Genomic DNA, 13,508 nt, shown 5'->3' on the forward strand with positions numbered 1-13,508 from the left:
CAAAACTTTTTTGACTGTGTTTAACTTGTCACACCATCAGGACTAAATTTGCAACTTCTGCACCTCCCTCCCCCCTCTTTCATAAAAGTATGATGGTTTATAGTTGTTTTACATTTTAAGAATATTTATGAAATCATTATTTATTTTTAATAGAGTTAAATTTTTACATACATTTATATTTATTGAATACTGAAAAATAACAGCAGAATACTAATAATGTAATGATAATACTATAATTTTTGAAGCTTTTCTGGTGGCGAATGATGAGGTTTTCTCAGAGTCTCAACCATATGATTTCTGGATAGGGTTTGGAGAGCTAATGTCACTTTCATCTTCAGATATTCAATGATGCTAGCTCTCAGGGGCCTATCCGGAAATCACCTGGTTGGTATCCGGAGAAAACCTCATATCATGCAACAATTTTCTCATGATGCAATAATTTCCCATTTGATTTTATAAACTTGGTCAGGGAAAAATACATTACATGAAGGTACCTAGTTGTACATGCAACTAGCAACGTGATATGAGTCAACATGTGCACTATACTATAATTTGTGGATTATCCTCCCATTATAACCCACTGGTCACATATGCAGCTCTGGTGTTGCCTAGAACTACTACCCCAAATTCTCCAGTGTAAGAACTTCTCATAGTCAATGAAATGTTCTTCACCACTTCTAATTCTAGTGCAAAAAGATGTATTCCCCAAATAGTATTTTCATGATAATTGGTTTGCATAGTAAAGCAGGCACTAATAAAACATTAGTAAAAAGGTATGAAGCACAACTTGACTATATCTAATGGCCCTCTTAGATCTCATAGGATATATATTACTCCAACATATGACACGTTCCCATGTCTGTTCCTTGCTTTTGTTGTTTCCTGCATGTGACAAGGCAATTTTGAAGAATGCCTTCAAGGCATGACTGTGTGAGAGGAAGCGAGTTCTGAGTGTAACTGTTGAATGTGGTTGATAAAAAAGAAAAGAGGTAAAGTGCTCCCCTGTGCTTTGCACCACACCATGAAGGCATATAAGGTGTGTGGAGTTAGGGTCCCACACTTTCTTGATCACAGCTGAAGGTGGGGGTGATGTGATCAGCACCACACCCCTGGCCACCTTTCCCCCCCCTCAGAGTTTCCTCCAGGTACCCACATTATATGATGCTGGGTGGGTGCCGGAGCTGCTTGAACAGAACAGGTGGAAATAGCATCAGAAATTAGCTGCAGTTGATGGCAGAGCCATCTGATGTTTGAAAGTAGAACTTTTTCCACAACAAAGGAAGAACAGTCGCAACCTAAATCAGGAGTTAACATAAACCACATTTTGACAGGGTGGGGCCAGACTACCCACTGTGGCCCACCCTTGGCACTGTCCCTTTCACACTTTCTTCCTTCTTTTTCTCTTCCACTAATTTGTGGTATTTTGCTCCACTTAGTTGTTGTAGTCTGTCCATTTTATAAATAAATTTCATGCAACACTTAACAATAATACAACAAATAAACATGAACAAAAATGCACTGTCATTACTCCACCTTTACACACTAAGACCAGTAAAAACAGTGAACTGAATAGCACAAAGACAGCTAGGCAGCCACTGTCTAGGGTCTAGCTGCCAAACATATTATGTTAATTTGAACACACAAAAACTTCACATTGTTTTTGCTCTCCCCCTAAATTTACCATCCCGGTCTCAGGCCCATAAGATGGACGCCTAAATTCACCTTGCATTCTGTTTCCTGACAATGTAACTGTCCAGGGATAAAAATAAAAATGCACTAAAATCTGATATTTTGTTTCTCATCCACATTGTCGAGGGGAATGGGGGGAAAAGTAAACAGCTTGGTGGTCCAGTCTAGGGATGGCCAGATCCGGATCCTGGCGGATCCAAAATCCGAATCCGGTTGGATCCGGAACTTCCGGATCCTAAAATTTTTCGAATCCGGTTCCGTTTGGCCATCCCACATGAGCGCTTCTTTGGAAAGTAAGAATGTGTTTATAACATATTGTTACGTGCTAATATACATATATGTGTGCGATTTGTATTAATACACTTACAAAAGAGGTTATCTAAGTGTCCCCTGCCGATTTCCATGAAATTTGGCAGGTGTATAGAGGGGCCCAAAGGAAGAAGTACATGTTTTTGTGTTTCAGCTAAAAAACGGATTTAGGGGGCAACCTCCCCCCACTCAAATGTCAAGATGTGGAGAAATTGAAGTGGGGATCTGACCCCGAAACCACGTAAATATGGCATAGGAAGAAACAGGGGCATAGGGTCCCTCTATACACATGCCAAATTTCATGGAAATTGGAGGGGGACACAGGGGTCAGATCCGCACTTCAATTTGTCCTCATCTTGACATTTGAGACAGGTTTTGCCCCCTAAAACAGTTTTTTAGCCGAAGCAAAAAAACCCACATATGTCTTCCTTTGGGCCCCTCTATACACCTGCCAAGTTTCATGAAAATCGGAGGGGGACACAGGGGTCAAAATCCCACTTCAATTTGTCCTCATTTTGACATTTGGGGGGGGGGGGGTTGCCCCCTAAAGCAGTTTTTTAGATGAAACAAAAAAAACACGTATTTCTTCCTTTGGGCCCCTTTATACACCTGCCAAGTTTCATGGAAATCGGAGGGGGACACTTAGATAACCTCCCTTGTTAGTCTTACACTTTGTAATTATATAACACTGCATATATTATAATGTTTTATTTTAATTTTTAAAACTGTAACTGTAGAACAATTGTATAATTTTTGTATAACATTTCTATCTTGTTAAATGTGTTAAAGGTTTCATCCTAGAATGGAATGTCTCACATTTATGTGTGTTTCCATTTCCAATACATTCGAATGAATACATATTCGTTTCAATGGCATTTACAAAATAACCTCTGATTTTATGTTAAACAAGTAAGATTATTTTTGTGCACGAGTGTGTTAGCCGATGAGTAGAAAATTATTTTAGGAACAATACTTGAAAAAAAAATCTTGTAGGACTAACAAATGAAAAATTTCTTTGTAATCGAAGATCATAATACCTTTTAAGGTGTGGTAATATTATAATGGGATTGAGATACGAAACTATCAGATCCAGATCCAGAACTTTTGGATCCAGATCCAGATCCGAAACTATTAGATCCAGATCCAAAATTGGAACTTTTGGATCCAGATCCGGAACTTTTGGATCCGGATCTGCAATTTTCGGATCTGGATCCAAACTGATCCGGATTTTTCGGATCTGGATCCAAACTGATCCGGATTTTTCGGATCCGGATCTGTTTGGCCATTCCTAATCCAGTCAGTAGGGTGTCTGACTGCCATGCAGGAGACCCGGGTTTCAATACTAGAGTAGGTGATAGGTGGGAAGTTCCCCACCAATGTCCCTTGCTCCAAATGGGGCAACCATGGGAAGCAATGACGGATGGAGCATGGTGCTGATCATGTCACATCCACAAATGGCAGAGATTTTGAATGTGTGACCATTCTCTACACCCATATTTCCTCATATGTCTTCATGGTATATTGCAATGTGCAGGTGGTAGCAAAAGGAAAAAAATATTTAAAAAAAATGCATACACAATGAAGCTGCCTTCAGGTTGTTGGATGACAGCAGTTGTTCAGTGCAGCATTGCCAGATCCAGCATAGCTGTCATTCACTTAATGTCATGTATATGTTTCGTACAGTGGATTCTCTTTAATTTGAACTCCAAGGGGTCACGAAAAAGGTTTGAATTATCCACAATTTGAATTAACAAAAACATCACGTCATTAGGCCTCCCCGATGGCGCAGTGGTAGCGTCCTCGTCTTGTAATCAAGGAGTCCCAGGTTCGATACCCGGTGGAAGCACATAGTGGTTCGGATCCCACTTTAAACTGTAGGTCCAGTCCCGATTAGCCTTACTGTGCATATAGTGGACTTAAAACACCAAATCAATCCACATCACGTCATTAAAGATGGTTTCAGGGGGAATAAACTTCTGTCTGTTCGAATTACCTAGAAATTCAAATTATCTTAGTTCAAATTAAAGAGAGTCCACTGTAGTTGATAGCCAAGGATAAGGAATTATTACCACATTCATTTTCATTTAAGTTATTGCCTATTTTTCAATCCTGGTTTCTTCTTTAATGCTCATTTCCAATTTACCCCTAACTCCAAATGGAAAATGTTCATTTCTCAGGGAAAAACATTGTTGTTTCAATTATAGAATAGAAAAGTCTTTTTATTTTCTACTGAGCAAGATTCAGCCTAGGGCTGCTCTACCACCTACATATGCCCTGAAATCTCCAAAGTAGGTTTTATTTTATTTTTTTAATGTGATACTTGATTCAGTCTTTGACAACTCTTTCAGACTGGCCAATGTAGTTGTGGTTGCAACTGCATTTCATTCTGTAGATACCTGTGTTCAAAATATTATCCATGTAATACTTTTCAAAAGTTTGGGATTATGTTGCCAATATTATCTCTAGGTTTGTAACCAGTGCCATATCCCTGTTTCGTGATTAGTTGGTTAATTTGGGAGACTCCGGAGTCTCCTGCCCAATTCTTTTGTCCTTATGATCTTTATGTCTATGGAGAATACTTACAGTATCCTTTTGTTTTTACTTTTCATATACAGTGGAACCCCTATTTTACATTCCCCAATTTTACATTTTCTTGCATTATACATTCAATCTTCGTGGTTCAATAGAGCAAAATGATATAAAATTTTCCCACATGTTGTATTTTCCTGCATTTTAAGTTTTTTCACCTTTGTCCCCTGAAAAACATAAAATTGAGGTTCCACTGTACATTGTTCAATAATACACGGATTGCATCCATTTTTCTTTGCAAGTACTTTTAGTTTATCAAGTTTATCCTTTAAATCTTCATCTCGGTACAAATTATAAATGCACTCTGAATGAAGTAATGAATAATGTATCTTTCTGATAAATAAGCACATCTAAGAATGGTAGACAACCATTGTCTTCTTTTTCAATAATACGGTAGCTTTGATACTTGGTCATACCAGTATGTCCAGGTGTCCACTGTAGATAAGAAATCTTCTTCCTTGAATTCTGAACTGAACTGAACAGAAACTGCACAACTTTTTTTGTTATCTTATACAGTTTTCTTTTAAACCATTTTTTAAAAAGTATATTTTTTTTGGAACAGATAAAGAAACTACAAGAACTAGAAAGCTTGATCTAATATGCACTTGTTTAAATAATGCATTTTTATTGCAGGTGGTTGTTATGGAAGTAAAGGGATTAAAATCTTTAGCACCAAATCGGATAGTGTACTGCACCATGGAAGTTGAAGGTGGAGAAAAACTTCAAACTGATCAGGCCGAAGCTTCCAAACCTATGTAAGTCAATTTAACTTTTCTCTATTTTTGTAGTTATATCTACAGAGTGCTTCAAAAAATGTATACACACTTCAGGAGATGTGTATTTACCTGAAAGTAAGGTTGCAAGTCAGTTTGAAGATTTCAATGCACTTCCTGGGCTAAACGTTTACAATAAATCCTCAAACTGATGGCCTCCAGCATCATTACATTTCGGAGTACGAACCACTACTGCTTCAGTAACATTCACCAAAGTTTGCAGTGGGATTTCTGCACATGCTGCTTTAATCTTGTCCCAAAGTGTGTCCAGGTTATTTGGTTTCCTGTGCTACACCTTATCCTTTACTGTTCCCCATAAGTAAAAATCGAGGGGTGTAAGATCTGGAGAGCGTGGAGGGATTTCGATCAGACCCCTGCATCCTATCCGGTGGCCTGGTTCATTTTGATCAAGGTATGCTCTTACATCCCTGTGATAGTGCGGAGGGGCGCCTTCTTGTTGGTAATAAAACCTCTCATTACCATACAGTTCACGAATGGCAGGTAAAATGGAACCATCAAGCATTGTCAGATAACTTTCACCAGTTACATTACCTTCAAAATGAAGAGGTCCAATGAGTCTGTTTGATGACAATCCACACCAGGCAAATTCACAGCCTTTTCAACAGTGATGTGGGGATTATCTTCTGCCCAGTAGGCACAATTGTGCCTCGTCCAACCAAACCACGGTCCCTGCAAATCCCGGATCACTGTCAAACATGTCCCGAAACCATTCACAAAATTGTAACCTGCGAGCTGGGTCGTCGTCGCTTAACTGTTGTACCAGCCTGGGAATGTACACTTTAAACTTTCCTTTTTTTCAGAATGCGTAGTATGCTAGTAGCACGTAACACCACTCTCATGTGCACATTGCCTTGTAGCTTTTTGTGGTGACCTGTGAAACCGTTCCACCAGTACCGCAACCGAGGACACATCACTTGTAGCTGTGCAAGGTCACCCCGATCGGCCTTTGTGCACATCACACACTCTTCCATGCAGTTTGAATTTCTCACATATACGGGCAACTGTTAACCATGAAAGGGGGGGGGGATCAGTACCAGACTCACGTCTCCATTGTCTCTAAACTTCAATCACATTCTCAAATTTCCAGTACCACTTTATCAAATTCTTACGCTCTTCAAAGTTCAACCATACTTGCGCCATGTTGATATGAATCACTCGCCACTGACCGCATAGTGACGCTAGCTCCTTGGTACCTGCTGCCATCTATTGAACAAAAATCACACTACATTTCTACTGTATTTCATCCCCCCAAGTGGGAATACAAATTTTTTGTCATGTTTCAAAGTGTGTATACATTTTTTGAAGCACTCGATACATACACCTAAGTCTTCTGTGAAAATACATCAATGTATTTATTCAAATCACACATAAATATTTTGTTTGGGTGTGCTGTTGCAAAATATAAGTTGTGTTTGTTAAATATGTTAAATATTACAGCAGTTATAATAGGAAATAGAAATGAACTGCATAATTCTACACCACAAAATTGAACATACACAAATATAAATTTGTAAGTAATTAACAAGATAACATCTGTTTAACATGTAGTACAATGATGTGTATTCATAGTAGGTTCATTCACTTTGCTTGGCACAAACCCTACCAGTGTATTCATTGCAAAGTGAAAGTTAAAGACCTTTCTTGTCTTAATATTGCCTTTGTATTACATTTGTTTTCATTTAACGTTCCCAAGTTAATTTCTCCATTCACTACCAAAAATTTGTAATTTCATTTAAACCTAATGAATAATGTATTGTTTCAAGCCATTTGTAGAAGTTATACAACAAACAACATAACTTCATTTATTCTTCCAATTATAATCTAGATGAAAAGGATAAAACAATCCAAAAACAATTTATTTCTTAATTATCTTCATGATTTTCTTCCAAAATGTGAATTTATTGAGACACAACTATAGTAACGTAAATAAATGTATCATTTTCATTTGGCTGGCAGATTTCATCCCCATACTAATTACTGGTTATCACCTAAAAAGTAAAAAAAGGTAAAGTGCTCCCCTGTGCTTAGCACCACAACATGAAGGCGTATAGGGGGTGTGGGGGTAACGCCTCACTTTCTTGATCCGGTCATGAGTGGGGGTGATGTGATCAGCATCATGCCCTTGACCGCCTTTACCCCCCGGGTGCCGGGGTCGCTTCCAATGTTAGAAAAGTTCCCGGATTTGAACCGGGTCGGGGATCAAACCTGGGACCTTGAGCATGGTAGTGAGACGCATTACCGACTGAGCCACCGTGGCCACTCCTGGTTATCACCTGCTCTTGATATTAAGGACAAAGCTTGTAGCACATCATGCTACAATACCAGGGGTCCTGGGTTCGAATCCCAGCCTGGGCATGGATGTTTGGGAGTGTCCATTCATCAATTTAATCATATCATCACTCATTCCCATCTTCATAAATTAGCCAAAAGTGGCACCAAAAGTGAAGTAAAATATAGCAAATCAATCAATCAATCAATTGATAGTAAGGGCAATTATAATATATTCTCTATTCTTTATTGAATTTGTATGATATCTAGTTTCGTCCAAAAAATCAACATGCTACTGTTATTAAATACAACAAAAATCGAATGATGATAATGTAATTAAAATTTAGGCATTTTTGTAGTATTATAAACTTCTTCCTGATTTTGAACATTCTGACACAAAGTTCCTTAGGTACCCTTTGGCCAGTGGCGTGGAGTGGGATTTTTAAAAGTGTTACCGCTTATCAGTAGGACATTTAAGGGAGACTTGGGCACCTCCCCACCTCATGCCTCCCCCCCCCAATGTCTTCCAAGTAGTTCATATAATATTAATCTGGTACGTATGAAATTCAATACTAGATTTTGGTAAATTTATTAATCAGGAAAAAAAATGTTGACATAAGGACTGAAGTGAAATTGCAAACATTGGTTGTTGACACAATAATACGTAATTTGATACTTACAGAAACATCGAAGGCTACTTATAGAGCAGATCAATCTGACGGCTCTTCTTTGAAAATAGTTATATGATGCTGGGGTCCTGAGTTCAAATCCTGGCTTGGGCATGGACGTTTGTGATGTCTATTCATCAATTTCATCATATCATCACTCATCCCCATCTTCGCAAATTAGCCAAAAGTGGCACAAGCGAAGCAAAATCAATCAAATCAAATCAAAAAAGTTCTATGATGCTGCTGTTATAAAGTGAAGTTTTTCATTTGAATTTTAAATTTTGGGTGTGTCATGGTCATGGTCCGTGTTATCCACATTGAATTCCACACTTTTTTTCACCCGAACATAGAGTACATGGCCAACAAAAGAGTTTTGACAACTGCGCACATCCACATAACCACAGATAGTCGTTATACCACGAAACATTGAAATGTCGGTCATATCCAGCAGGCGACTTGGTTTTTAAATCGTTCAAAATAGGCTTTGGCCTCCCTTTCAACACAATTTCGATTTTTTCTGCAAAAGAACGAACCGAAAGATTGCTTCAAAATATCTTCTATCGCACGATTACACACACTGTCCAGATAGGATGAACCCACCATCTTGGAACTCGGAGCAAGCTCCATTAATTAACTGACAATGCTCGAAAACAACATAAAGACGAAAGACACCACTCACAAAACTTGCACTGCACAGTCCCTCCCACAAATTGTTGTTTACTTTTGTAACACGTGAAGCACCCTCCTTGCCCCCTCCCCTCTCAGCATCGGCGCTTCCCCAATATTTTCTTCGGAACCTGCAAGAAGTCCAGTTCTACTACTGTTGCCATCTTAGTACCAGATTTGCCCAAATCGCGAAACTTTTCGTTTCAAATAAGACTTATGTAGAGTAGATGTAGTCTTCATCTGTTTCCTAACTACTCCCACTCCCATGTTTCGCTAAATCCACTGAAATCTCATTTCTGACACCACTACTATTTCGTATATTTTCCTTTGCTACCTTTAAGGCTTTTGCTTTATAGGATAATCGTGACGATGAGGATGCACGGTGAATTATTGAAATAAAATTATTATTTCTTTGTGTATGTAATTATTAATTTTTATAATTATGTAAGTTAAATAATAACAACGAACATTGAAATAACCATTTCTTGCTGAGGATTCAAACCTGCGACACCTGACACTTCAGAGCATGCTAAGATAACAATTGGGAAATTATGCTTGTAAGTAATGTTTTCACCCAAAAACAGTCCTACCACCTCAAAAACATTGCTTCAATCCAAAATTATTGCATTCCTGCGACAACGTATGTCAATCTCAATCAGTATTATCAACAATTATCACAAATTCCTGTAACCGAAATAATATTATATGTGTGAAATATAGAATTTTAGGTTGACATTTTTAGAAGGACAGCGGACCCCTTGATCATACCCATCCCTCTCCTCTCCTTCTCGCCCATGATGTCAAAGAAGGACAAAGAGGACTTTCGTAAATGCTGATATTTAGTGTAAATACAAAATATCACTTGGTAGTTTGCTTTTCCCCCAGTGTGATTTGATTTTTTAAAATTTTGATTCATGCACAGTAATGCTAATTGGGACAGTTCAAAGTTTGATCCGAACCACTTGTGCCTCCACCGGGTATCAAACCCGGGATCCCTTGATTATAAGGCAGTGATGCTACCACTGCGCCATCGTTCCCCAGTGTGACTGGACACCTTCAGAGTAAGATAGACCCGATTAGGCGACTTAGCTCTTTTCTGTCAATTGAATATGGCAACACTGGTCTGTATCTGGTAAGGATCACCGGCAACTGCGCAGGCTAAACAGGCATGCCAAAAACCCACCTCCTCCTCCTGCAGTCAGTCTTTGCCGCAACGCGAAGTCTTCCTTGGGTGGTCTCAGGGCCCTTTCCTCATGTTGCCTGAGGAGGGTACCGGATCAGTCCTCCTCTTCACTTTTGCCGGTGTCAGAAAAAATGTCAGTCTGCAATGTTTACTTTATGACAATATTACCAGTTTATGTACGTAATAATATTTTAAGATTGGTTCTTCAATTCTTTATATGTTGGTGTTACCTGTGGTAACAGCGGCTACATGCACGCCATGCCTCTGCCTTTGGCTATGTTTTGGATGTCCAGTACTCATCTTGGGCTATTTGCCACCATCTCCCTCAAAGTAGTCCCCTTCTGCATGAACATGATCTCAGCTATTCTGCCATTTCTTAAATTTATCTTGGATGTTGCATTCCGTAAAGGTGCCCAGCACTGCCTTCAGTCCTGTTTGGATCATCTAAGTTGTCAAACCGGCATCCTTTCAACTTGGTTTTCAGTTGGAGAACAGAAAAAGTCACAGGGGGCCAAGACTTGCAAGTAGAATGAGCGGGGAATGACAGTTACGTTATTTTTTCTACAAAATTGATTGATTGATAGAGTTGGTATTTTAAGTCCACTTTATGCACAGTAAGGCTATTAGGGACTGGACCTACAGTTTAAAGTGGGATGCCTCCACAGGGTATCGAACCCAGGACCCCTTGATTACAAGGTGACGATGCTACGACTGTGCCATCGGGGAGGCCCCTTTTTGGTGCAAGAGTCCCTGATGAACAAGCAAGGTGTATTGATGTGCAAAAGCCAGTTCTTTTGTTGCCAAATGTTTGGATGACATCTTCACTCAGATACCACAAAGCCTCACAGTATTAGATGGAATTGACTGTTTGTCCTGTTGTAACGAACAGTTTCTTTGTGCACAGAAAGTGATGAGCATGCTCTTGACTTTGCTCTTCACCTGTCTCTCATTTATTGGTCTTGATGAGTTTGGACTTTTCCATTGAGAGGATTGTTGCTTTGTCTCAGGGCCATTACCATAAACCCAGCTCTCATCACCAGTAATAACCCTGGACAAGAAGTTGCATTGACAACCTGACGAAGCTTCTTCCAGATGTCAACATATTGCTGCTACTGATCAGCTGTCAGGTTCCTCAGCACAATCCATAGACATGTCCCATAACCAATTTACGCCTCATCAATAAGGTGATGAATGGTGTGATGCCAATCCTCACAAATGAGCTGTTGAACTTTGGTAACAAGGTCAGGCATTGTGCAGCTGAGGAGAGCCTTCCTATGTGTTCGTTATCCTCAATGGATGTCCAACAGGCCCTGAACTGAGCATGCAATTCAAACATCCATGTACTTCTCATGCTTTCTTCTCCCAACACTTGCGTAATCATTGCTTCAGGGTCTCCTACATACTTTTCTCAAGGGGTGACCTTCCACATAGTACACCCAATTGTGAGCCTCACTTCCACTTAGTACACCCTGGACTGCATCTTGCAGACTAACGAGGCTCTGGCATCTGGACCTACAGCCAGTATAATCCTCTGTAGGACTGTGTGTGTGTTGTCCTGTGTTTTGTCCTCATGTGTGATGAGTGTCCCTTTCCAGCCTCAGCTTTTAACCCAAGTAAGAATATTTTAGTCCACCAACATTACAGTTATATTATTTATATTTTAGTTTTATTAAGGGGCTGGACCCCGTATAATGTGATGGGTGCAAATTAGCCTAAGTGCTGACACACCCAAAATTTCAAATTCAATCAATCAATCAATACTTTTCTCAAAAGGTGCACAAAATCTGATGCACACTTTCTGTACCTTTCTCAGATCCATTGTGAAATCACTACACATCATACACATGACTTCAAAGAAAAGGATCTAAGTGGTCAGAACCTTCACCCACCTGCATGAAATTTTGTGCACTGACACCCAAGATATGCTAGAACTGTATGGTAGATGTATCATTACATCGTGCTTCTACAGCTGCTGTTCAGATGGCAGCACCAGTCCTTAAATTTCTGGATACCACTTTGTACTTGTGATCTATATGATCACAGTGTGAATCTTCCACATATTTGACTTTCAGTTTTCAATGTTAATTGCCTTTTAGGAAGAAATAATTACTAATTGACCTTCCCATGTGGAAATTTCATCTTACCCATTTGATAAAAGTTTTCTGCACCTACTACAATGCCCCACACCATACATGCACTGAAAGTTTGAAATGTGCAGAAGCACATTTATGTGTTTGTTTTCCGCTATACATTCAATTTTGTCTCTTCATCTTGTTCTCAATTACAGATAAAAGTTATAAAATGGCTGTATGCTAATTCCCTAAGTTCAATTCACAAAACACTATTTGTTTATAATGGTCATGTTCTACTGTATCAATACTTACATACAGCGGCGGCGCCAGGATTAATCATCTATGGATGCTGGGGGGGGGGGGGGTGGAATGGAATTTAGGGGGTGCGACGTTGACAATAAAGAAAACATGAAATTTGCATGCATGTTTTAGTCTCTAAATCAAATATTAATCAACTTTTGGTAGGCATCTATGATAATATGCTAATGAAACTGAAGAATACTAGCGACGTGCTTCATTTTTACCTGATTTTAGCACAGAAACGACGTTTGGAAATTTGAAAAGAACAGCTTGTACAAGGGAGGTCAATGACATATATGGATGACTGGAGGATTTTTTCTAGGGAGAGAGGTTGAGGTATATTTTTTCCTCCCTAATAGTGTTGCTCACTCTTATCTAAAAAAAAATCCTTTGGTTTGAAGTTACCATGTTCTTGCAACACTCTTATAAAAAGTAACATAAATGACCGTGACTGAGATGTACAATTTTAGATTGACGTCTATTGTTTTAAGTCCACTTTATGCACACTTTATCGGGACTGGACCTACAGTTTAAAGTAGGATACGAACCATATTGTGCCTCCACCGGGTATCAATCCCTGGATCCCTTGATTACAAGGTACAACCAATTGAAGTACAAAATTCAGTTATTAATCAAATATCAAATACATTGTACAGGTGACAACAACTGCTGAGTGTTCAGTTTGTGTGCGTTTGGTAAAGGAAAGAAATTGGTACTGTGCAACCTAAAGTTCTGCAATTTGAAGAAGAAAATAACACAATAAATACAAAATCATGTAGTCACTTGCATGTAATTATCAATTCACTTTTCTCTGGACTGCTTCACTGAAAATGCTCCATTGCTTTGTTACCCCTGTTTTCACATGCGTTTGTTTTACGTAATACATAGCCTACCTCCCGTCTGCCCAGATGCTGTGGTGTCAGAACAAAACGCTAATTGCGCAGCAACTTCTTACTTAAAATCCCTTGTG

General features: G+C 39.1%; 1 protein-coding gene across 16 annotated transcripts in view; it reads left to right on the forward strand.

Annotated features, from left to right (window-relative positions):
- The window catches only part of Cadps (calcium-dependent secretion activator 1), a 462,589-nt gene that overhangs the window by 342,700 nt on the left and 106,381 nt on the right, over positions 1 to 13,508 (forward strand). For all 16 annotated transcript variants that reach the window (XM_083117745.1, XM_083117744.1, XM_083117743.1 and 13 more), the window contains one exon: positions 5,221 to 5,342. In XM_083117745.1, the coding sequence (XP_082973871.1) occupies positions 5,221 to 5,342 (122 nt within the window). The remainder of the gene's footprint in view (positions 1 to 5,220; positions 5,343 to 13,508) is intronic.

The sequence above is a fragment of the Lepisma saccharinum genome, chromosome 2, assembly GCF_977018435.1.
Source record: "Lepisma saccharinum chromosome 2, izLepSacc3.1, whole genome shotgun sequence".
Lineage (NCBI taxonomy): Eukaryota > Metazoa > Arthropoda > Insecta > Zygentoma > Lepismatidae > Lepisma > Lepisma saccharinum.